This window comes from Ammodytes marinus, assembly GCF_949987685.1.
Source record: "Ammodytes marinus genome assembly, chromosome: 7".
Taxonomy (NCBI): Eukaryota; Metazoa; Chordata; class Actinopteri; order Uranoscopiformes; family Ammodytidae; genus Ammodytes; species Ammodytes marinus.
The window spans coordinates 26,134,422-26,160,884 of record NC_137211.1 but is presented as its reverse complement, the minus strand read 5'-3'; the positions used below and the strand labels follow the sequence as shown (position 1 = coordinate 26,160,884).

Sequence of the window (26,463 nt, the reverse complement as noted above, 5' to 3'; positions counted from 1 at the left end):
TCAGTCCGGGCAACATGGAGCTGCCTGTTGCTAGATGCACTACTGCTGGAGCATGTAATAAGGAGATAAACTGATACATACCCTGCATTTCAAATCGCATATTCTTTCTTTTTCTCTATACTACAGCTGATTATAAAAAATAATCAAGCATGCAGTAGGCCTACAATTGGGACACAGTTTTACTTATTTATTTCATCATAACATTGGGCCTTGAACATGCCTCTTGCTAATATATCCGCCACATCATTGGTTGTTTTCATACAGAGGCTCTGTCGATGTGATATCACTTTCGGTGCGCAATGGATTGTGGGTCAGAATCGGCCAAATAGCACACTGACTTCCACACTTAAAATCTTGACTGGATGTAGTAGGTATTTTTAAGCATGCTTAATCCGACCACACACATTGGGACATCCTAATTCTTTTTCATTCTAAAAAGCAGAAAGTATGGGGATTGGAACAGAGCAAGTGTAACCTAACTATACAGATGGCCTAGTGTGTTATTGTGCCGTGGCCGAGGAAGTGTGCCGCACTTCAGTATGGAACGGATCAGCAAACATACTAGACTTTAGGGGGTCAAATGTACTAGGGCACAGTACAGATGGCAGATAGTGTGAATGCGCCCTAAAATCACGTTAGCAATGGTTAAAAAAAAGCCCTTAAACCTTCAGCTAAGTGATACAGTATGTTACAGTTAACAGCTGCTCCCTGCTGTTAGACAGTGTCAGCTGTTGGATATTTGGCAGCAGAGCTACACACACACACGCACACACACACACACACACACACACACACACACACACACACACACACACACACACACACACACACACACACACACACACACACACACACACACACACACACACACACACACACACACACACACACACACACACACACACACACACACACACACACACACACACACACACCATAGCAGTAATGTGACTGCAGTGTATAACAGGAAGGAAGTCATTAAAGAGTGTGGGTGCCATGCAGGAGAGAGGAGATTGATTTACTCTAATCAGTCAGCCTTTTTTCCACTTCACATGTAAAACATTTGATCACATTATGCATGCTTAATCATCTGGAATACCTGGCATTACTGTAGACTACTGATTGTGTAAAGGCTAAATATAGCAAAAGGTTTCTTTACATCACAAAGGTGAAGACATGGCATAAGTACCCTTTCGGACAAATATGAATCACTGAGTAACAGGTCAGCGGTATATTACAAGTTTGTCTAGTTGAGAGGGGATTAACATCAAACTGGATTTGGTGTCAATTTGTTCAGTGTTACAATATTTGTTACTGCCAGATAATGAAGCTTAACTACTAAATAAACTACAATTGAAGAACAAATTTAATTATATACCAAAGTCCCTCAAGCCTTAACCTGTTGCTCAGTCCTCTTTGTCTATAAAGTGAAACACTGCCCTTGTTCTTTCTCTGTCATGACGTAAAACAAATCACTGACAGTGTCTCTGTGTCCAAATGTCACCGGTCTCCACTAGTTTAAGAATATTGACATACTTAAAAATACAGAGAGAGTTTTGGATGCACACAATAGCTTTAAAATGAATTTAATAAACCTTTCAAACATCTTAAAGTATGATTTTATCTAATTTTTCTAAAGTTAAACTAATATATATTTGTATAGAGTATTTACAAATCCCTCTCGCATAAACGTCTTGCAGATAAGCATGTCCTGATGCACTATGGCTACTTTTGAATTTTTTTTATAAAAATAGTAAAACATTTTATTATATAGTTTGTTGATAGAAATTGAGCATACTTTGACAAAGCCTTCCATCTCTTCTCTACACATCTCAACACGCTTTTTATTTGTGCTTTTCAACCATATTGTTCTGGTCACACGCTGAGGAATAAACTTCAGAACTCAGGGCAAATGTTAGGGATATTAAAAAAAAAACTGCGCTGGCGAAGTATACTGCAGATAAAAAGAGCCTATTCAAAAAGCCATGTGAGGGCCTCTGAGGCAATGATGATGAGAGTGCACATTATCATGAGGTCTCCAGGGATCAAAGTTAGTGTTCAATGACAGTCCTACTGTACAGAGATCACATAAGAGACAACAACACAGATATGGAACATGGAATCTCATTTGAGACCAATAACAAAGTAGAAAGAGATAGAGCAAATGAGAGACCCAAAGGCTCCTATACCCTTTGATGTTGCTTCATGGCAGATGGTGATACTTCATGGTACCCAGGGATCCAGCCAGCGCTATTCACTCTCATGTCTGTGCAGTATTGAATTCCTCTTTGGTTTCGTCCACCGTAGGTAGTCAGAGCTTCATTTAATATTCCTCAAGAATGCAGGACACGCTACCATTTTTTAAGCTTGAAGAGATTTGATTTGCTTTACGGGGTCCTATTCATTTGTTATCTGCTTGACCATGCTGTGAGAATGTACAAGATTTTCTTTTTCACTTTTTATTTGCTATGGGTCCTAATAACTCCAAACTGTGCACACGCTTGTTCTTTTTGTTGTTGTTGTTTGTTTTATTATTATTTATTTATGTTTGTCCGTTTGTCCATGGGTGAAACAGTTTTTACCTTTGTATATTATAATGTCTTTCTATATTGTGAAGTCAATAAACAAAATGGCATAAAAAAAAGAATGCGCTGGGAAAGTCATAACAAGTACCTTTTCTTCTTCTATGTCCCCCTCATTAGAGTTTGAGACATTAACCCTTGCCCCACAGTCTTGAGCAAAACGTGTGTGTGTGTTTGCCGTGGCATGTGTTTGTGTGTTGCAGCTTTGCGCAATGTGTCAAGATATGGATCACCTCTCCTTATCCAATTTATTTATGACACTGTTTGTCCTTGGGGACATTGCCTGGTCATGGTGTAAATTCAATTTGAGTTACTTTCACTACACCAGTTACCTGCACCCTCTGTTTTAGAGTACACACATGAAGGATGCATATACGGTGTGTGTGTGTGTGTGTGTGTGTGTGTGTGTGTGTGTGTGTGTGTGTATATATATTGAAGAGAGTTGGCTTATTGATGTGTCAGAGGGACATGAATATATATTAACATACAAAGACTTTAGCCATGCAATATTCAGCTCAAATCCTTTATTGGTATCAATTTGTTATTCTCTCTTATGTCGGACACCAAAGGAGAAGGCAGGACAAATCTCTTTGTGGACAAGATTAAACTACTTTAGTTTGTAACATGTATTAATACATACTTAATATTGAAAAAACTAAGTTTGATTTTAGTGTATCAATTATTTAACTTTTTTTTTCATAAAATCTTCACCTTCACAATTTGTTTTGTTTTGAGTAAATGTCTCAGTAGCAGACAGACGCAGATAGGGAGTAGTTTTCTCTGTATATGACTCGAACATTTTGCAAATTTGCAAATTCATATTCAATTAGGCTTTCATTTAAAACAATCTAACTGAGGTTTTATTTTTAAAATCATGTTGGGATTTATTAGATCGCTCTTTTGAGTGACTTCCTTCTTTCTGTAATTGGCTGCTGCTTCCGCGATGTCGCGCCTCATTCGCATAGTTTGGCTCTGCTCAACTTCATATTGACGCTCTGGGGGCTCAGATGGCTTCAATCCCGCTGCCCGCCACCGCTCCCAACGCTCTTGCACGTGCACATTGAACATAAATGGTGGTCGGCTGCCAGTGTCACTTTTGGTGGGGCCGTAGTGTTGGCTGCTATAGAGGAGTTTCCCTCAGGAGATGAGAGCAAATGAGAGCAATACACAGCTAAAGGAGAGCGTATATTGGACTTGCATTGGTTTTGTTGCCAAATAATATTGTTGAATTATTTAGTGGCTGAAAAAGAAAAGAAAAAGAAAAACTAGTGCATTTAATGCTTATTTTTCCATAATACCTAGTATCAAAGTAATATCTTTTTCATATAACAACCAAGCTACTTCATTTGAGACATGTATGTTTATGCAAAATTCATCAGTTCTGATACTTTCATAGTTAGTTTTGACATAATCAATAATAATTGTATAGTTTTCAAAATATCTGCAAATAATGCTACATTAATCTTTTTTTTATTCCTGAACACATTACACATTTTTTATCCAAATGATTATATTAAATGATTACAATTATATCACAATTTACTATCTCTATGACCACTCCAGCAGTGAGACAATAGTATGAATAGTATTAAATAGACACTGCTTTCTTTTCTGTCTTTTGAGCCTGTCTCATTTGGATTGATCTTGGAGGGGACTAAAGAAGTCCTTTCAACAGCCTTGACATCAACATGTAGTATAATAATTGAATTAATCCATCAATCACTGGCCGATTTAACTCTGATTTTTTTTCTTTTTACTAAGGAAGTTATGTAAGCCCTTTTGAAAAGTATTCATGCATGCTGTGTACCAATGTACGCTGTCAGTCAGAGCTTCAAAGTAAGTGTCACTTTTTAAGTGATGGATGTTTCATATTAAAACAAAGCTCTATTCATACGCAAAGTCTCTGCCTTGCTGTTGTTTTGTTTGTATTAGAAACTCACTCTGACCACTTGCACAAGTTTATTCAGTCCAGTCTTGCCTGGATTTTAACATATTCTAGGCAGGTGTGACCTCAACTATATTGACGTTACCCTTGGAGAGATGCGAATAGCTCTCATGCATTTCCCCAGAGTAAGTAAAATTCCTCTCCATTTGCACTGCAGTAATACAAATAATTTAAGTCTCTGAGGAGATCATGAGGAAAAAAACTTATGTCAGTCAGTCCGAGACAAATGCATCTGAATGATACATTCTTTTGGACCCAGATGAAAATAATGGAATTCATGAGATTTTTTTTAGCTTCATTCCGAATAGCCATGACGATGTACTTCTTTGTGTTTGGCAAAGCTCTTTCCTGAACTAATTCTTATTCAAGGTTGATATTTCATTGATAATACCTCGGTTCCAAAGTAGATAGAAAATTGTTGATGGCAATGGCTCATTAAAACTTTGAAAGTTTTAGGGAGAACACTTTAAAAAATTAAGAAAATCTTTTAGCAGCTTCATGTTCTCACTGTGAAGCTCTTGAAGCCACACACTACTTCAACACTTTATATCCGGCTCCTTTATTTCTATCCACCATCTAAAACGCCATCAGGCTCCCCGTATGAAACATCCCACATCTCTTATGTAACATTATTTGCCGGTGCTCACAGTTTTCATCCAAATGCAGGAGTGTTTCATTCCATTAAAATCTGTAGAGAGACGGCCTCCCGACCCCAACAGTCCAGTAGTATTTAAGATTAGATATGGTTATGTGTATCGGATCAATTATTTTAATATTTGCTTTATTTATATATTATTATTTGTAATCTTTCATTGCAAAGCGAGCGATCATCAATTTGATATGTGATACTTCTTCTAGATTCATGTTGAGGGTTCTGACTCACTGACAGGCAGGAGGGAATGTTTTGCTATCGTACAGTAGGTATGGTTTTAAATTGGATAGTTTGTTCCGTTTCCTAAAATGACTCATCAGGTATATAAATATACATACAGCATATGCTGTTCTAAGTTTGTGACTATAAAAGTTTTGAAAATTGTGTTTAACAGGAAGATGTAAAGTAGAACTTATGTTATGTCTCATGAATAACTGAGCTTCTCACCCTATCCCTAAGTGAGACGCCAGCGACCCTCCTGAGAAAACCCATTTTGTCCGCTTGTACCACCTATCATTCCTTTATTAATTAGCCAGCCTTCATTACCAAATGTTAAGGTAGGAACAAAGACCCGTAGATCGCTCAGCTCTCTTTTCGTCACAACTGTGTGGTAAAGCGAGTGCAACACGTCCCCTGCTGCTCCGATTCTCTGGCCAAACTCACGCTCCCAGACCCAGAGGTACATGAACCCTTTCACTTGGGGTAAGGGCTCATTCCCTACCGGAGTACACACTCCATTGGTTTCCTGCTGAGAACCATGGCCTCAGATTTAGAGGTGCTGATCCTCATCCCAGCCACTTCACACTCAAACTTATCCAGTGAGAGCTGAAGGTCATAGACGGATGTTACCATCAGGACCACATCATCCGCAAAAAGCAACTATAACATCCTCAGCCCACTGAACTGCAAACCCTCCCGACTACGACGTACGCCTGAATATCCTGTATCCATGAATATCACAAACAGGATTGGTTAAATAGCACAGCCCTGGTGGAGACCAACCTCCACAGGAAACCAGTCAGATTAACTGCCAATAACCCAGACACAGCTCTTGCTCTGAGAAGGCACCCCTCACATCATACTCCTGCAGCATCTCCCACAGTATCTCTCATGGATCTGTTAATTCACCTCGACAACGCTAGTCTGTAGCATTCTATGTATAGCATTTTAGCCATCAAACCACAGTGATTTTCTGTGCCATTTTTATTAGAGCCCTTTGACATTTTATAACATAATGCTTTGTTCCACAGCATACAAATTTTGTTGAATTCCACTTGCCGCTCAGTGGAAGAAGTGAATGAAGGCTAGGCCTGAGTCATACCATCTCATTAAAGGTCACTGGTGTCTAATTAGCCCTGAGGTCTCCTAAAGAGATCTGCGGAAAGTGTAAGCAACCCCTGTTGACTCACCCATGGCATTAAATCACCACATTCGTTAAATAAAATATTTAAAATGTAACATTTTATGTTAATTTTCAGGTAAAAAAATATTATTTAGGTTTCTATGAAATCATGTTTTCATGGTGTAGTATCCAGAAAATCCTTTATATTTCTCACAGTGCCATTGCTGAATCTCTTCTTCTCACACTCTGTCTGAAACGCTCAGTTTTAGAGCCTGTCTCTTTAAACCCTGCCTTCCAATAACCCAGTCTGTTCTGATTGGCCCTGAATCTAACTGCTAGTTTAAATGTAACTGCCAGTTATATTCAGGGTATCTGGGGGTGTGGCTTATTGCAGGTAGAGGTAGTTCTAATTAGCCTCGTTTGAGATGCCGCCGTCTTGCTAAGACCTGCGCAATTATGACGCTCGTCTTGCTGAGCGCACAGCATTTATGCAGCATTTTTGTTGTGCGCTCAGCAAGACGCGCGTCATAGTTGCGCAGGTCTGAGCAAGACGGCTCCAAGTCGAACGAGGCTAATGTATTTTGTATTGGGGGCGTGGCTTCTCCTCTCTTATGACGTCATACGGGGGAGAAATCTGGCAGGATTTTGAGCAGAGGTATTCAGAAGAGAGTGGGTTGTGATTTCTTATATGTTGGGAGTCTTTAGTCACACCGGGGACCCATATTTAGGTTGGAAAAGATAAAATATAAAATGAAATTAATTAATGACATTTTTATCTATCCTAGGGGCAGAAAGTGATTTACACTTGTCGATAATTTCACAAAGCAATTTTCGGTTTACATTATTAACATGAGTTGTGATTTTATAGAACATCTTCACATTCCTTTACACATAACCAAATTATGTTTTACACTATTGTGGGTGAATGGGTTGAAAAATCAAGAAACAATGTATTCATGAGCAACTGAGGGGCTGGAGAGCTTCTCGTCCACGGTTCAAGAATTGTCCTCCGAAGGTTCAGGGATTTCTTTCCTTATCCCTCCCTTGGAAACATATCAAGAGATTAGTGGGGATGTGTGCCCACCCTGCTTCACCTAAATTGCTGTATTGAGAGGTGTATCTATAAGGGATTATCTGACAGCCAAACCGTTTAAAACCTACCCCCTCCTTTTTAGCTGAAATATTCCACCCTTGGCTGTGTTAGAGTCGGATTTCCTCTCCGCTTGTGTTTGCCAAACAATTATCCATCCATCCATCCATCCATCCATCCATCCACCCATCCATCCATCCATCCATCCCATTACCTCTCTTCTCCCATGCTCACCTGTGTCAGAATGTATCTCTCTATCCGTTATCCCATTATTTCTATATTTATATTCCACCTTCCCTTTCTGGCCTTCCCTTTAATATTCCCTGTTTTCCTCCTTCAGTCATTCTTACACAGCTCGACCCCCCACCACGCGACCAACTCACAGTGAGCGGCTTGTGCCTTCCCCCCTGCCCCCCCCCTGTACGCAAGCCTGTGGAACCTGTGTCTGCCTACTCTCTGATTAGATTTTCCTGCAGCGCAAATCCAAAAAGCAGGCAGCAAGAAATCCACAGTGGAAAAATAAAAACGTCACACAGGTGACCCTCTCTGTCAGCTCACTCTGCATTAGCTGGATGAGTCCAAAGGTGCACTCTGCCTTTTTCAATTACGTTAAATGCACTGATGGGCCAGACATTGTTATATTGAAGAGACTAAAATGTATCTTTGTAACTGTGCTTCAAGTCTGCACATGCTGTAAAATACATGTTCTTAATGTCCCGTAGGAATATGTTAAAATTATTGATCAGAACGGAAAAAGTGCATGCCAGTCAGATGCAAACATAATGGTTAAGTTTGCCACTTAGGGCACTTTACCAACTGCAGTGTTTGGTTCGATTGAAACAGACTCAGGTTGGTTTTCAACCTTTGCTGTGGTATGTTTGCGCAGGGGAGAACACAGCAATCACACCCTGCAACAAAAGTGGATCAAACAAGCGTACCAAGACCTTGTTAAAGTGGTGGTCTCAGTTCACTTTCAAAGGAATCATTGTGGTCTGTTTGTGTGAGAACAGGAGGGGACTGAGTCCAAGTCAACTGCAAGAAGCAATGTGTCACGAGCACCAGCATAGCTGGATACAATAAATCCTGTAGTTTCTTTTTGTAGTTTTCCTGCATGGAAATTCTGACCAATTGTAGAGCAGTTCAGGAACTATGCCATTGCTTCACCCCAATCACATCTGACCAATGGGTGAAGAGAACATCTTCACATAGCTTGTGCCGCTTTTGGTTATTCACCAACTGATTCAGACCAGAGGAAATTATAGGTGTGAAAGAGAACTGAACCTGGTATAAAAACAAAATTATATCATTCTCTCATCTGGTGAGAACCAAGGAAAATTACTTAAAGCAGACTATCAGATGTGAAAGCACCCTTAGGCTGAAGTGCGCTATTGGATCACCTTAACTCATTATTGTAATAATCAAAAGGTTAATTAAAATGGTTAATAATTTATATTATCTATTTCTGATCACTATCACTCCACCATTGTAACACCAAATGCAATTCTTTTGATAAGGCAGACATCCAGGTCACGGGGAATCTAAAAAAAGCTACATTAATAAAGCAGATATATCCCATCGACATTTAGACCTAAGCTGTCCAAATCCAAAATGTCTGTGTACGTCATTGTCAGTCTTTTTTTTTATCTCTGGATCCACATCCAGAGAGACCATAATACAGTTTTTGCTCAGTCCTGATTCCTTCATGTTAAGAGTCACCTGGGTACCTGTCCCACAGCCAGACTACTGTCAGGAGTTCTAGTCTGAGTGGGGTGTGGAGTGACAACTAATTGCTTGGAGCCTCGTGATTTGGCCGCTCCATGGCTTACCAGATGGGCTCTTTTCTTTCTCCGACATTTTCCATAAAGCAGGCAATCAGCCAGGTTCTTGGGACATGGCCGACACTGATACAGCCTGAGATAAGTCTGTGTCCACTGTCGGGCAATGGTGCTGTTTCTCTGTAACCTTGTAGGAACATCAAGGTCTCGTGATTTGTATCTTAGCAAAAATATGTACTTTCGGCCTCTTGAACACTTTTTGTTGTTGTGGCAGGGTAGAGCATTGGGATATGACTTTGATACAAATGTCTTTAATCCCTGGAGTGTGTTTGCCTTCCACGAAGGCTAACAAGTTATTCACAACCTGATTAACTCCTAATACTCAGTTTAAAAAAAAACACTTTTAAACATCACTGCATGCTTCTTGGTTAGCTATTTGCAAAATACAAAATTGTTTAGTTCTAAAGGCCCAAAAGGTTGGCTGCCTGCTGTCCTCTCCGTTTGATCTCCCCGCTATTAATTGCCCATTAGAGGAGAAAATGTGGTTTTAATTGTCTGCCGGCCCAGACAGTTTGAAGTTCATTAGAGCTAATGGCCAAACTTCACAGACGCACACAGTGGCTGATGGTGCATGCATAGACACAGACAGCAATAATTGCGCAATTGGTAACACATCCCATAAGAGTCTTTAGTGAGTTTATTTGCTTATGCATTACATATAAATAATATGATGATACCAACATAACACGATGATGAATGTGAGTGTTATAATGTTGCTGCCTCTGCCTTATTGCATAATTATGCAGTTGTTTTCCTCTGAAGACCAATGTAATATTTGGTGAACAATCTTATGCACACTGCGTGGGGCTGCGTTTTAACAGTACTAAAAGCCTAAAGCCATGTCAACAACTTTGTGAGGCTGAAGCTGAGGTCTTAAAGTAGGATTTGGTTTCCAGAAATCGAAAAATTAATGTAATAATTAGCCAAAGGGTGGTATTGTACTCAAGTCTGTACTCAACTCTAAACAAAAAACTGTGAATCTCATGGTGGTGTTTGAGGAAACGACAGGGGATTGCAAAAGTGTGTAGGATTCATCTTCTAGCGTTCAATGAAGTTATCTTCAACATTTAATGGCAAGACATCCAACAGTATTTGAGCTACATCAGGACCAATGTTGTGGCACCACAGATAGATTGACAGTCGTTAATAGTAATCCTCCATGTTAAACTACAAATAAGTAATTAATTAAGTAATAAATAAGACAAATACAGTATGTGTATGCTAGACTCAAAGTTTGATTATGGCACAAATACAAATTGGTGAGGTTTTGGGGGAGATTTTGGTTTGGTTAGGTTTACCTCATCTTCATAGTTAGAGCTTTAATGATAAACGTGGGTGATATTAGCGAATAGCGAATGATCGTGGTCATTTTTACGAGACACCAACATTGACTGTCAGTAAGAAACAGGAAATCAACAGTGATCTCCCCTGTTAAAGTTCTATAAAAATATCCCTGAAATAAAAAATATCCCTGAAATGTCCTTTAATTCTAATTGGCAGAATTCACAGTCACTCTCTGTGTTTCGTCTTCCAATTGATTTTCATTTGAGTTTTATTTTCAGTATCAGCATAGTAATGCCGCTTATACACAGCAATTCTGTTTATTGGAAATCATACATTGATAGCCAGTGAGATGTCTTGATTAAGGTAGGGACTGCATATTTCCAAGGTAGAAAACTTAGTGATGTATTACTTCTGCATTATTGGGTAGGTATACTACTGAAAAAAAAGAGAATTTAGCCAACTAAATAGATTATGCTGATGTATTTTAATTATCCTAAATATCATGTATTTGCTATGGATTAGATAAACTGAAAGTGAAACTGAGAGTTTTTCAGACCAACACATGTGCTTTTATTAAGAATTATTGACCGTTGCTTCTAGCTATACAAGAAGGTCTAGTGTAGATAGCACCAGCCCCATCCATTTTCATTAAATCTTACATAGATACAGGTCCTTCTCATATAATTAGCATATTGTGATAAAAGTTGATTATTTTCCATAATGTAATGATAATAATTGAACTTTCATATATTTTAGATTCATTGCACACCAACTGAAATATTTCAGGTCTTTTGTTGTTTTAATACTGATGATTTTGGCATACAGCTCATGAAAACCCCAAATTCCTATCTCAAAAAAATTAGCATATCATGAAAAGGTACTCTAAACGAGCTCTTAACCTAATCATCTGAATCAACTAATTAACTCTAAACACCTGCAAAAGATTCCCGAGGCTTTTAAAAACTCCCAGCCTGGTTCATTACTCAAAACCGCAATCATGGGTAAGACTGCCGACCTGACTGCTGTCCAGAAGGCCATCATTGACACCCTCAAGCAAGAGGGTAAGACACAGAAATAAATTTCTGAGCGAATAGGCTGTTCCCAAAGTGCTGTATCAAGGCTCCTCAGTGGGAAGTCTGTGGGAAGGAAAAAGTGTGGCAGAAAACGCTGCACAACCAGAAGAGGTGACCGGACCTTGAGGAGGATTGTGGAGAAGGGCCGATTCCAGACCTTGGGGGACCTGCGGAAGCAGTGGACTGAGTCTGGAGTAGAAACATCCAGAGCCACCGTGCACAGGCGTGTGCAGGAAATGGGCTACAGGTGCTGCATTCCCCAGGTCAAGCCACTTTTGAACCAGAAACAGCGGCAGAAGCGCCTGACCTGGGCTACAGAGAAGCAGCACTGGACTGTTGCTCAGTGGTCCAAAGTACTTTTTTCGGATGAAAGCAAATTTTGCATGTCATTCGGAAATCAAGGTGCCAGAGTCTGGAGGAAGACTGGGGAGAAGGAAATGCCAAAATGCCTGAAGTCCAGTGTCAAGTACCCACAGTCAGTGATGGTCTGGGGTGCCATGTCAGCTGCTGGTGTTGGTCCACTGTGTTTTATCAAAGGCAGGGTCAATGCAGCTAGCTATCAGGAGATTTTGGAGCACTTCATGCTTCCATCTGCTGAAAAGCTTTATGGAGATGAAGCTTTCATTTTTCAACAAGACCTGGCACCTGCTCACAGTGCCAAAACCCTGGTAAATGGTTTACTGACCATGGTATTACTGTGCTCAATTGGCCTGCCAACTCTCCTGACCTGAACCCCATAGAGAATCTGTGGGATATTGTGAAGAGGAAGTTGAGAGACACCAGACCCAACACTGTGGATGAGCTTAAGGCCGCTATCGAAGCATCCTGGGCCTCCATAACACCTCAGCAGTGCCACAGGCTGATTGCCTCCATGCCACGCCGCATTGAAGCAGTCATTTCTGCGAAAGGATTCCCGACCAAGTATTGAGTGCATAACTGAACATAATTATTTGAAGGTTGACTTTTTTGTATTAAAAACACTTTTCTTTTATTGGTCGGATGAAATATGCAAATTTTTTGAGATAGGGATTTTTGGTTTTTCTTGACTTTTTTGCCAAAATCATCAATATTACAACAATACAAGGCTTGAACTACTTCAGTTGTGTGTAATGAATCTAAAATATATGAAAGTCTAATGTTTATCAGTACATTACAGAAAATATTGAACTTTATCACAATATGCTAATTATATGAGAAGGACCTGTATAATGAAAATGGATTTGGGTCACATTGATTTTCTTATCTGGGCGTTTTAATATCTGTTAGAGGGCTGCAGGTCCCAACATGTGAAAACCATCAGGGTAATCACTAAAATTGAACAACTTTCCATTTTTTTCTTATCTTTCCTTATGTTCCCCCTACGGCTTCCTCTCTTCCTGCCAGTGGTCGTGTTGTATTTGCAGGCTGTTGGAACCAAAGAATGGAGGGAGGTAAGTTATGCAACACTTTGTTCTTTGATATCAATATCATTTGTACCTACCTGTCTGCCAGACATGTGTGTATGCGTTAGGAAGGCAATTTAATTTAATGAGTATTAACTTCAAGACTTTGCCTTTCAGTCAGAACTAAGAGAGTTGCATATCAACTCATTGCGAAAAACCCTAAGAACATTGTTGTAAGTCGGACATTTAAAATGTCAACCTCTTCACTTGGTCCATACAAGTTTAACCACTGCTTGAAATGGACTCTGGTATAGGGAAGAGAATGCTTCATATGTGACCCAAGCTGATTAATTACAGTTTTTCACAATTGTTTAAACAAATTTTTTGGAACATCAGACACAATGTGCACAATCTGAAACTAATTTACCAACTGCTTAACCAATTCTGCTGAACTCCAAACACATTTCCTGCCTTAGACTCATATTTTCATTCCAAAACACACATTTTTCACAACACTACAAACAATTCTCTATATCTTGCACACTCTTGCTGAATTCTCTCTCATGGTAGTCACACAGAACACACTGCCAATCAAATTTCTAAACTCAAAAGGCTTTTGTGCAGTTAGCTATAGAAGGGTCAGAGATGAGCTCCTGTTTGCTGTGATTTACAGTAAACTGCACATTTTGGTACAAATACAGTTTTTGCCGAATACTGTAAACACTAAAAGTGACTGCTATGACCACAGCATCACAACCTCTAACTTTTGTAACTATGCCCTAAACCAAAGCACCAACCCTACAAACACGATTTATGCTTTGCACTGTGTTTGAAATTCTCCAACACACTTCTTGAAAAAAAAAAACTAATTGAATACCAATCAGTCTAACCTTAGCACTACAAATAGACCCCAGGTGAGCTCAGCTCCTTTCTGAGACAGTAAGAGTCAAGGAAAGAGGAGGAGAGAGAGCGACAGGAGGACGAGGACAAAGAAGGCAACAGACAGAGACACATACAACAGGGACACTATAGTGGACCATGTTATAGATCATGGCCTATCAATGAGGGAGCCTGGACAGAGAGTGCAGCCCAACCTGAGTCGCTCCATAATTAGGAGATTTAGACTGGATATCAGGTGATCATTTCCCTGTTGCTTCTCAAAAGATGACATTGAGTGTGATGTTGATGAGGCGAAGTGGCCAGACGCAAACAGGAGCCGGAATCCATAAAAGGATTCATAATCCAACCACCCAATTCCTTACAACACTGTTTTTTTTTACCATTGTTCCCTAATTTTACTGTAATTGTTTTTTACTGTACAGTACAGTAGTTTATACTGACGCACTGAAATGCTTGAACTGCAGTCCTACCTATTCATTGTGTTTGTTTGAAATGGCAAAATAAACTATTCTGCAACATGTGTGTTAGCATTTGACAAAAACCGTAAAGTATTTGTTGTTACTGTAGTAGGTGAAAGTATATGAACATGCAAAGGCATAATTCTACTGATAAAGCATTCATATAGTGGTTTGCATTTATACTATAGTGTTTTCCATTCTGCACACCAGTGTTCAATGAGTGCTAGAAATGTCTAGTCATATGATGTATGTGTTTGTCATTTGAAAAGAAAACACCATTTAGTGAAGAGTTAACATTGTTTTGAGGGTAAAGTGTGCTTTTGCAAGAGAAGTGAAGGATTTTGCATTTTGTGTTTGAGTTTTGAAATTTGTGTTTAGGGTTTTGAAAAAGTGAGGTAGTCTATCAGAAAATGTGTTTAAGCAATTGTGAAAAACTGTAATAGCACAGGTAATAGAGTAAATTAATACAAATGTATCACGTATATCTTATGTTAGACTAAATTAATTCACCTCATGACTCAGAGCTGGTAGTAAGACAAGGGAGCTTCCTTTTGTTTTCTCATTAAATATGCGCCATCTGCTCTCCTTGACCTCTCACTGTGCTCTTTTATCGCTATGTCTCTCTGGCACAAGGACATATTCTGATGTAATCTCTTAGTCCAAACTAACTTGCCTATGACACTTTGCAAATGGGTGTATTTACCCTTTTGCAAATTCAAAGTCAACACTGAATAAGTATACGGTATACCGCTGATCCCTTCACTTCCAGACACATCACACCTTTCATTGCATGCGGCAGGGCTTAATCAGAAACACGGCATGATTTAAATGCAATCAGCAGAGTAAACGTCTCACCGACACCACAAGCAGATAAATGTTCTTGAATGGAAACCTGACAAATCTTTGGTTTTCTTTTGACATGTTTTGCCATTTTCAATACAAAATGGTTCATTTTGTAGATGAAATGTTGTCCTTTGAAGGACAGGATTATTGTATCTTTATTGTTTAAGCAGAGAAAAAAATCAATCTTCGGAAGTAGCACTTCTTTTATCACTAAAGATCTAACATGATGTCTCCGACCATCTTCCACCCTCCATTGTGAATAGTTTTTTCTTTTTATGGAAACTAACCCACTTAATGTTATTGTTTTTTGTGCTTCATTTCTTATTTTCCTGTTTTCTTTTTGGGGCTCTACTCAAGTACTTTTACTGCAATATCTTTGAAACAAAAGCCGATTGCCAGCTTGAAACCTTCAGATTTCCGTGGCAACATATCTCTGCAAAAACCCCTGCAATTAACTGGTTCTCAAGTGTTTTCCAATTATGCAACTATTGTACTGTGGTCTGCACACACTCCATCTCACATTCTCAAACTCAAGCCATTCTGGAAAAAACATCACATTGGAGGAAATCCTTCTTTTGTGCAGCACTGGTGATCTTATCTATTTGTTTAAACCCGAATAAAAGCTGAATAAGTCCATTTCAAGCAGTGCTTACACTTGTGTGGGCAAGTGAAGAAGTTGAATAAATAAGGAAGTGAACTGAAGAGCAGTAAAATAAGGAGAAACTTTTGCGATATTATATGTTTTTGTCAGTTATCTATTTGGTTTCGTCTTAATGTGCATAGCCTATGTTGAAACCTAGCAATAGGGCCCGACCGATTTATCGGCCGATTATCGCATATTTCGTAATTATCGGCATTGGCCGTTTTTTTTCATTTCATACAGCAATCATTTATGAAATGTATTGCTGCCATGGAGGTAGCCTACATTAATATCATTAATGCTATAGCCTATTTACAGCAGCAGCAGGTGTGTTGTAATATATTGGATTAATTTACACTTGACAGTTCCCCCTGCAACCAATAGCAGAGGCATTGGTCATCGCTTGACTGTTAATAATAATAATAATTGATAGAATTTATATGGCGCTTTTTTGGAGGTCATTCAAAGAAAATTTACATCATAGAGAATCATACATGTAGAAATAGAAAACAAAATACAGAAAAAAATAAAATAAGGTTTAAAGTGGAGTCAGGTGTCATTATGCTTCCTTAAAGAGGTGAGATTTGAGTTGACTTTTGAATGAGTTTATTGAGTCTGAGATGCTGATGTTTGGGGGAGGGAGTTCCAGAGGGCTGGGTGCAGTAAGATAAAATGCATAATGTCTAAATTTAGACATATTTGTTACACTTATTTTTTTTAGACAATGCGTATTGCAATAAAGAAAAAGTTCTTGTACACATTTTCGACAGTAAAAGGTGTTTAAGGGTTCCAAAAATTTAATTTTTTCAACATATATTTTGGGGATTTTTTTTTTATTTAATCGGCCGATTTAATTGTTATCGTAATTTTGCTCTGAAAATAATCGGCATCGGCACTCCAAAATCAATATCGGTCGGTGCTTACTTTAGTCTAGGCCAATGGAAAACATGCCCACCCAGTAACAGAGCAATTCCCTAATCTTTACCTATAATGCCCCAGCACCTATTAACCAATCACGCAATCTAACCATAGGCCTCCAGTTCCCCAAAATAGAAACACTATAAAGGAAATATCACAGGATTGTCCCTTTAAGATCGATACAGCCGGTGCATGGGCACTGAGGTCCAGTGCACCCACCTTGGGAGGCCTAATGGTAATGGATAAGCTTGGGACAGGGTTGATAGCATGGATTATGTGCACCGGGCACTAAAGACATGAGTAGAGGTATTGAGGCTGCGCGGCTGAGGCAGAAGCCAAGATCAATACCTCATTACACTGTGTTGTGGAGCCAGGCAGTGTTAGGCGAAGGCTGGCAGTCCACAAGGGGGATTACTGCGGTGATTGTCGGGGAGATGGAGAGACGGCCCTGGCCCAGGAGGGAGGTGCTTGGGCTGGGACTCAGGCTGTGAGCAAGCAGGATGGAGAGCTGGCTCTAATGTTGCTCTAATAGTAGCCTAATAATATGTACATTTCTTTGGAGACACACAATTTTGAACATAGCCCATTGACGCTCAGTGTGATAAGGTGTACTCATATTTATTTTACAAATGAGACTTGTATTCATGGATTACAATCTTGTGTGAAATGTAACACTTATAACATAGTATGGGTTGCTGCTAAACCTCATTGATTGTTTTCCCTTTTTTCTCTGGTGTGTTTTCTTGATTATTAGCAAAATAACATATAAAGGCATACTGCAAAGTGATTGTAATCTAGAATAGTTTTGGTTAAAATCAGCTAATATCTACTCATACTATCTACATCAGCAGCCAGCCCCATCACCAAGGCCCCAATGCCCCATTGAGACCCTCCCATAGAAATGTTACGTCATATTAATGTACAATATAAATAATCAATGTGTTACATTAAAACTAATTCTTAAAAAACTGAGATCATTTGCAAAATAAATGTAATCATTTTGTGTACTCCAGACAATTGTATAGCTCTTCTTTTTTAAAGAAAGGAATATTAGCACCTACTTTACTATGATATTGTTCTTGTAAATTATTTATGAATATAATTTGACTTGCTTTTAATGTTCTCTATGCTTATGTGTGTTGGATGTTAACAATATCAGACCATAGCACATGCGTTAACATACACCTGCCAATAAACCTGATTCTGATGATAGTTTTCTGTTATTTTGTAGTTTGGCAGGACAGAGGTCATCGACAACACTCGGAATCCAGACTTTGTCAGGAAGTTTGTCTTGGATTTCTTCTTTGAAGAGAAACAAAATCTAAGGTTTGATGTGTAAGTATAGTCTGGTACAGTAGTATTGTTTATTCACTTTCTCATATCAGAATTCATTTAATTCAAACTGAGACACTCTGCCATCCACATATTGCAATGTGGATTCAGAGTAACTAAGCTAAGGGAGGTCAATTTGATTACATCTAAATGATGTCTCTCCCTGCAGGTTTTCAGTTCAGAGAAAAGATCATTAAACCCAATTAAATGAATGGATGCTAAAATTAGATGCTGGAATGTCCAATCGTGGAAAGAGAGTAACAAAATGGCCATTAATCAAGGCCACTTGGTAGACTCTGATTAGATTAGAGTTTGTTCACCCACTTAACTATACTGTTCAATTCACCTACTGTAACCTACCCGTTCTCTTTAATCAATGCAGGGAAAGATCACTGACATGCCTCTGTAGCTGTAATCAAGGCATATAGATGTGCATTCATTTCACCGTGGCATGGACTAGATAATATCATGGCAACAGCACGTTCACATATTCCTAATTCTTGGCCCTTTTAATTACATATTTTTTATTGGGAAAATGTCTGCTAGTTATTAGCATTGCTGAATAGGTTACTTGGACCCTTACGTATTACTGATTTTAAAACGTAGGGAAATAGTTTTGACATTAGGAAATAGCCTATGCTTATATACTGTATATATGATTTCTCGCATAAGGTTAGATGAGTGGATTGATACAACTCTCATGTATGTGTGTTAAGTATGAGCTTGGAGTCCATAAACTTAGCATAGCAAATATAGATGATAGTGTTAGAATTGATAGAAGAGGGGGAACTAGCTAGTAAAGCTATTAAAGTAAAGTATTCCTTCACTTATTTGAACACTAAACAGCAGCAGCATAGCCTGGTCCAACCAGACCATCGTACTTCATTTCATTTGGACAGAAGGTCTGGAAGTGCTGTAATTGGCAAACGTTCACTCACTTGGAGGCGGGTGTCTGTCGAAGTTTAAAACTATTGGATCTGCCCAGTGCCACTCTGGATTAGCCAACCAATCGCATCACGTTTGGTCATCACGTGTGTCATGAGCCGGCTTCTGGCGGTGCGTTTCAGTTGGACAGGGAACTCGGAAATTTCCGACTTCACTACATATTGTAGTCTATGAATCTACCGGTACCTGGCAACGGTAACTTGTTGGAGCCTAACGTTTAGTTATTTGGACGAGAAAGGTTTTAGGCGTCCATACTTTCGCGAGCAGATGCACTGGAACACAGACAGGTCGGAACTCGGAACTACCAAGTCGGAAATCTCCTTCTTCCGAGTATAAAGGAACGCAGCATTCAACTGAAACTGGAGCGTTCTCAGCCACTCGCTCTGTTCGCTGATTGGACGATTGTAGATTCTCCGGAGAATCTGGGAAATGCGCTGTACACCCAGACTGACTACTGAAGGGAAAATGAAATTGGCCGGAAGTAGGCGGGCGGGCGGAGCCAGGCTAGCAGCAGCATGCCAATTCTCATAAAACTCATAAAATTACATTTAGTTGCTCAACCTAGCTTTCGTATACTTCCCGTTGGACACACGACAAACCCACATGACTGTTCTGTAGGTGTAGAAATAAATGTTGAAATCAAGCTTAACAAGCAGCAGGCCCCAGGCTCAAACTAACATTCCCTGGACTAGTCTCAAATCGGAAACAGTAATGCTCTGAAGTAATAGAGCATAGCTGGTATTTTTCAACGCAATTTGATTTGAGAATTTCAAATCATACTCTCTGACACTACTTATACTGTAACAAGATACTTAGTAATGTGTCACTGTCCAACACTGATACCAGTTGATATGTACACGTAGGCCTAGCCGCACTAGATGTCACAAGTTATTCCACTCTTATGCCCTATTTGTTTCTCTTAGGTACAATGTGGACTCCAGAAGCTGTAACATTTCCAAATATGTAAGTACAGTATGTCCAACTCAAATGATAGTTGTGACTGACAATTTCCATCAGCCCTCTAATGTATCACATTGTATTCAGCGTTAATCATACTGTTAAAGCTAATTCACACTGAATGGGTGAAGAGGATTATGATGAATCGGCATAAATCAAGTGAATAATTTAATTTGGCCTAGCATTAAGTTCGCTGTAACTCTGTCTCCTGTTAAAAGTATTTGTTTTCTCTTTTTAACAAATCCACTTGTGGGGCGAGTAGAAGGTGAGTGCTGTATTTACAGGTTGTATTGTCCTGTCCTGGTATTACAGTATTCTACATTTATTCATCAATGTTAATTTTTATTTCCCAATAGTATTTCAGTGGCATATTTTATGTTTCATTCACTTTAATTTGATTGTATTTTTCTCTCATTCTTACATTTTATTCCATGGAGGAAAAACACCAACAGCTCCCACCCGGAGAAACTCTCCCTTGGTGTTGTTCCTCATTTTGTCTGTCCGCATTTTATCATTGGCTCAGGTAAACCAACTTTCAGAAGGGGCCTTCAAAGTGATAGTAGCAGTTGTTGTATGACACAGTATACAACAGAAAATGTCAGGACATGTATACAAGCTAAACACATTCAGTGTGTGGGTTCAGGGCATTATTTTGCCTTATGCAATATACACAGTGCAATGCTTTTAGAAATAATCACTTGATAAATAATGCACCCAACCAGCAGTTCCTGGGGTTGAGTTATTTATATTATTGCATGCTTATACAAGGTGGGATTAGATCCTAAAAATGTGTGTTTAATTTTAAATTGCATTAAAGTTAGATGGAAATATATATGGAAATATAAATATTTTATCCCACCATTGCTGCATTGAGAAAGGTATTTTAAAAGAACAGCTTCACATTTTTTCAAGCTTGTCTTGATTGATCAGTCAGATTTATTTCCTTTAATCAATACTCCTGTCCTTTTATTAAGAATACTTATTTTCTCCTTTTCTGCAAACAGTATTAAGAAAAATGCATTCTTTAAATATCTCTGTATGTGTGGACATGACTTTACTTAGGTTGATTGTGATGTTTGCATGTGGACAAAAATAAAAAGATGTGGTTACTAAAAACACCTGTGAATGCGTGGACATGGCCTTAAAATGCAGAGAGTTAATATGAACAAAAACAGACATAATAGTATCTGGCTCAAGCTGTGACACCAGGGACCCAAAAAGATGTCATTTGGTATTAAAAAGTGAACCTTGTGAAATCTTTAAAATCTCCAATCACTGTTTTTATCTTAAATACCTTCACATCCCTTAACACATTTAGACATATTATCTTAAATCTGTCTAAATCTACCTGTTACTTTTTTCAATAGGCTATATTGTAGGATATGTGTTGTGTGGTGTAATTTCCAGTGCAGCCATTCTTCATCTGTCTAAATGTCTCAGTGGTTGTGGCTCTTTTTATAAGCATGTTGTGTATTTGATGTACTTGCATTGTACATTGTGTTTGTGTTGTTTTTGCTTTACATTTTTGTTTGAGTTGACGTCATTGGAAATGATGGTGCACCCCTCAATGATCTCTCGAGTATAAATAGATAAAACATTTTGAAAAAGTCTGAAGCCTTGAACATCTCTTGGCCCTGTCATGCACTTCATTTTTTCTTTTCATTCCTCCTTAAGGACTTTCTGGGCCAGACCTTCTGTACCCTTGGAGAAATCATCGGCTCCACAGGAGGGCGGCTGGAGAGGAGCCTCTCGTGAGTCCCAATACATTGTAACATCAATAACAGAATTCTGCCCTCTTTGGTTGTTGAGGTGTTGCGTAATGGGCTGGAAATGATGCACATAAATAAGTCCATGAGAGCGAAAAAATTAAACGAGTCCCCCTCTGTAGCCTCGCTCCATATTTATTGATGACTGCTGTGGAACACAGCACAGCACGATATGAGCCATCTCACTCATACCGTGTTTCTAGAATCACCCAGTTTAAATAGCCTCATCTATTACTGAATTTTGTTTAATCAGAGTGTGAGAGGCCATGCTGTATCATCCTGCTGCATCATTTCACATCCAGCTGTAGTTGAAGTAGAGTTCGGTTTATTGCGACAAAGAAAAACTTTGGATATTGATAGATGGATACAGAATCTACTAATATCTTCTGCTTGTCATACGTGGATGGTAGAAATCAATGTTTTTTCATCTCATAGTATATATCGGAATCACAGACGAGTACAAAATCTTACAGTCATGAGTTTTCTGCTCATTTACACTGCAGCACACTGTTTTCTATTGAGTGAAAAGATAAATGCTAGTAGAAGTATGTGAGGACGGTTAATGACACAGATTTGAACCCATTCTATCCCAAGGACAAGGGGACTTAGGGTTAGGGGGTGGACTGGTAACTGAACATGTGAGCTTTAAAAGCTAGAAGTAACTCAAAGTTTAAGACAAAATATTTACAACTGTGATTTCGGATCCCTTGAGCTGTCTTGTACTCCAACTTTTGATGATTTACACGTAGAATCATCTGATACAGTTTTCTACATAATTGGGAAAGATGTACAACACTTTTTAGAATCCAAGGTTTCGATTGTTAATTGTTTCTAACTTGCAGACCAAAACTCAAATAAACTAGATTTAAAACGACGAACAATCAGAAGGTACACACATTTTGGAAGCTGGCACCAGCAAATGATTGACACTTTAACTTAAAGTTGTTGAGTTCAATAAATTATAGCACCATAAGATACCAACTCATTTTCTGTTGACTGGTGATTTGATCGTTTAGCATAGCTGGCCAACTAGCTTTCTAGCCGCACTATGTTACACCTGAAGGAACGCTATCCATCTTGAATGCCAGTGTCAGAACTGAATCAAACCAGGTGTCCAGACATTTTACACAAAACCCCAAGTGTCAGCCTTGTGATGGCACTAAAATAAAACTCACTGGAGGATTGAGTTATTGGGTTACATCATCTCGGGTTGAAACACTCTGTGAATTCATCTTGTAGATATTAGGTTATTAAGGGGAAACTTTGGCATCTAGATCCACCCCCTACACCCTATCCCTATCCACTATCCCTCTGTTTGCGCGTTCGCGGGGAGGGCCCGCCATATTGAGTGCCATCCCAAACCACCGAGCCTTGAGTGTAAGTGGGTTATAAAGCCCTCGATCACCGAGTCTGCATCGATGTTGGCTCAGCCCTACGTTTGACGCAGGTGTCCGACAATCAAGTATGTCCGGAATGGAAGAGCTAACCTACAAATGAGAGTTCCATGGAGTTTGTTTCCCGAATTATAAATGAAACGTTCTCTTACCTCTAACAGATCTATATTTGATTGATTATCTTTATGCATAGCCCTAAATGACGGAACCGGAGGGTAGCCTACAATATCGGAACGAACATGTTGTTTTACACTTGTTGATTTGATTATGCCACTTGTCTACCGTTAGTGTATTTTCAGGACTGTGGATAAAAGATAAAACGAAGCAGATGAAGAAAATGCCCACAAGTTAATAAGGGACAGTGATTATTATTTCCTTATATTGTTAGTAAGATTTGTGTTACTGTTATTTAAAGCCGATGAGGGGTAGTAATAGCAGTGGTGACGTCAGTCAGCTGGAGCGCATGACTTTTCTTATTTATGACCACCCTTGCAGTGCATTATAATTTATGCACGCTAATTAACTGCCGCGATTAGCTGGTCGTAATGGCAGATTTACGTATCATGACAAGTGGAATACATGCTTTAGCAGACTATTGTTCTTTTCCCTGGTTTTGTATGCTGTGCGTGTAAAGTTTAAACTAAAAGGATAATTTAACAGCGGATCAAACACCCACCCGTTTTCTCCACTACAGACTGAGCTGGTAAAATTTAGAATATGCAGTTAGAAAATGTTTAACAAAAAATAAATTATGCAGCCAAAAAAGCATGGGAGTGAGTTTGTTTTTATTCAATACTACATTTTACTCTCACATGCGTAGCGTATATTATTATAGGCTATATAAATGTAAAGAGTGTTTCAGGTCAATGCTTTGTATAAGATCATCATCAATATCCTTTCTGAAATGTTCTGTGTACAGGTTTAGCATGAAATAACTAGGACTTGAAGGTGAAGTGATAGCAAAACAGGCCTAAAAAATACAAGGTTCTGTTATCGAATTTAAATATTGCTGTTTGAAATATAAATGTGGTGGAATTTTATTTTAGGGTGAGAAATAAAGACTGAACAAACTGGCGTCTCTAGGTTTCCTCCTGTTTCCATCTGACAGGGGCGAGGGCTTGCCAAAGTCGCACCGTTGTTATACCCTCGCCCTTAATGATCGAGTGGCACTCCACGGCCGCGAGTGTGACTCCACAGCGAGTGACACTCGCTCACGGAGTGGGAGTGCCTAGGGAGTCATTTGGGATTGGGCCTTTGATCTGCTTGTGGCACTAGAGTGAAAGTCAGGGGGTCATCAAAGTGATTAGGAATTAACCCCTGGGGACCATCAGATTTCAATCTATCCAATACCTGAGGGATTTCAGTCTGGACCAAGTTGTCGACGGACCGACCAACAGTCAATGGCTACAATAGATCTGGCACAGCTAAAACGAATCCTTTCACTCACATCTCACTGTCTTTCTCAGTAAATGGAGATGTATTCTAACATACAATGGTTTGTATTTGCTATCCAAGTCAACTAATTTGCACTCCCAAACTGTCAAAAGCAAATGGGTCTGGAATAGTAGTACAGTATATTAATCACTGCCTACTGAATACAGCTGGACTTGGTGTTGACTGCAGTCAGCTAGGAGCTATGATGTAAAGCCCCTGCAGCTGCCCCCTGCCAGTAGCACTATTGACATGTTTTAGAAAAGACTATCATGCTCAGACAAGCAATCCGCCAGTGATGGTGCAATATCCGCCCACACAGTGCTGGCAAATGATGGTTAAAGAGAAAACGCAACGGGAGTTGAAATGGGAGAGCATAAAGTATTTTACTATTTGGCATCATTGGAATGTAAAGTGAATGTGATGCTAGTAGACACATGCATTTTGACACAAAAAATGGCAAAATTATAAAACAATTATTGAGGGAGACATCCAAGCCATACCTTCTGCACAACTCCACTAGTGTTCTTTTTAAAGCCTTGACTATTCTCTCTTTTTAAACTCTGTGATACAAACAGTATAAGGTGATTACAGATGTTTCCCTCCCTTTCAAATTAGGTGGAGTTTTAAAGACAAGGACAATTACTCACATTCATCACAAACATGTCATATGTTCTATTTGATTAATCATCTCATCCCTATATCCATTAATGGAATTCACCTTGAGGAGAGAAATGAGAAAAGAGACATACGTGAAAGGTTACATACAATATGACCCCCGTCTGAAAGATTGGTATAATGACTTATTCGGTGATTAATGGGGGACAATGGAGCTTCAAGACTCTGACAGGGGGGGTTGTCCGACATTGACAGCCAGATCCATCCATTAAATAAGAGTAGGACCCTAGAAGTGTGCTTGCAGCATGCTGGAGACGCTACATTTTAATTTAAACAAGTGAATGTGCAAGTCAAAAAGAAAACGTGACCGGATGTGCAGACCTTTGAAAATCAAATATATCAGCTGTTTCATACTCTCAATCTTGTAAAGTAAGAAAGTCTGCTGCTCTTAGAGTTGGTGATAGTTTGAGAACCTTAACAAGAGAACAGTGTGGCCAATTGTGTGAGTGACTTTGCATTATTGCATGACCAATTAAAAAGCTGTTCAACTAAAAACTCAAATTCATGAAGTTAAAGCTATATGCGTAACTTTTTCCTATAAATGAGTGTCGCTAAAGTTCAAGTCATCCCCACACAAAACGAGTTGACACAAAGTTCATTAGCCTATCAGCTCCACAACACTCTATTTCTCAGTATGGCAGCGTTTACAAACTGGCGTTTAAGTAAAAGGTCTCATCAGTCTACCAAATTATGCACATCAAGCCCTTTGTTAAAGATATGGCCTTTTAGCTGCTAAATGCTCCACAATGTTCACCAGCTGATCAGTAATTATAGGTGTTATTGGGTTGCTGGGCAGGTAGCATGCAGGAAAAGCTGATGATATTCCACTGAAACGGCTGCCTGCTGTGAGCTGTAAGAAGCCAATAATGAGATAATGGGGGTTTGGCGCTTACCGGGCGAACCCCTTAACATTGTGTGGTCATTTGATCCTTTTCTATATAACAATAACTACAAGTGCAGATTTAACATTCTGCCTCCATTCATAAAAAGAAAGGGATACATGTTATATATGCAGC

The 26,463-nt window shown here is 39.1% G+C and overlaps 1 protein-coding gene across 1 annotated transcript in view; it reads left to right on the top strand.

The window, feature by feature from the left end:
- The window catches only part of cpne9 (copine family member IX), a gene marked incomplete at both ends in the record, with an annotated part of 70,581 nt that overhangs the window by 8,454 nt on the left and 35,664 nt on the right, over nucleotides 1–26,463 (top strand). The window contains 4 exons of the mRNA XM_080030767.1: nucleotides 13,187–13,233; nucleotides 18,176–18,279; nucleotides 20,145–20,184; nucleotides 21,853–21,929. Coding sequence (XP_079886893.1) covers nucleotides 13,187–13,233; nucleotides 18,176–18,279; nucleotides 20,145–20,184; nucleotides 21,853–21,929 — 268 coding nt within the window. The remainder of the gene's footprint in view (nucleotides 1–13,186; nucleotides 13,234–18,175; nucleotides 18,280–20,144; nucleotides 20,185–21,852; nucleotides 21,930–26,463) is intronic.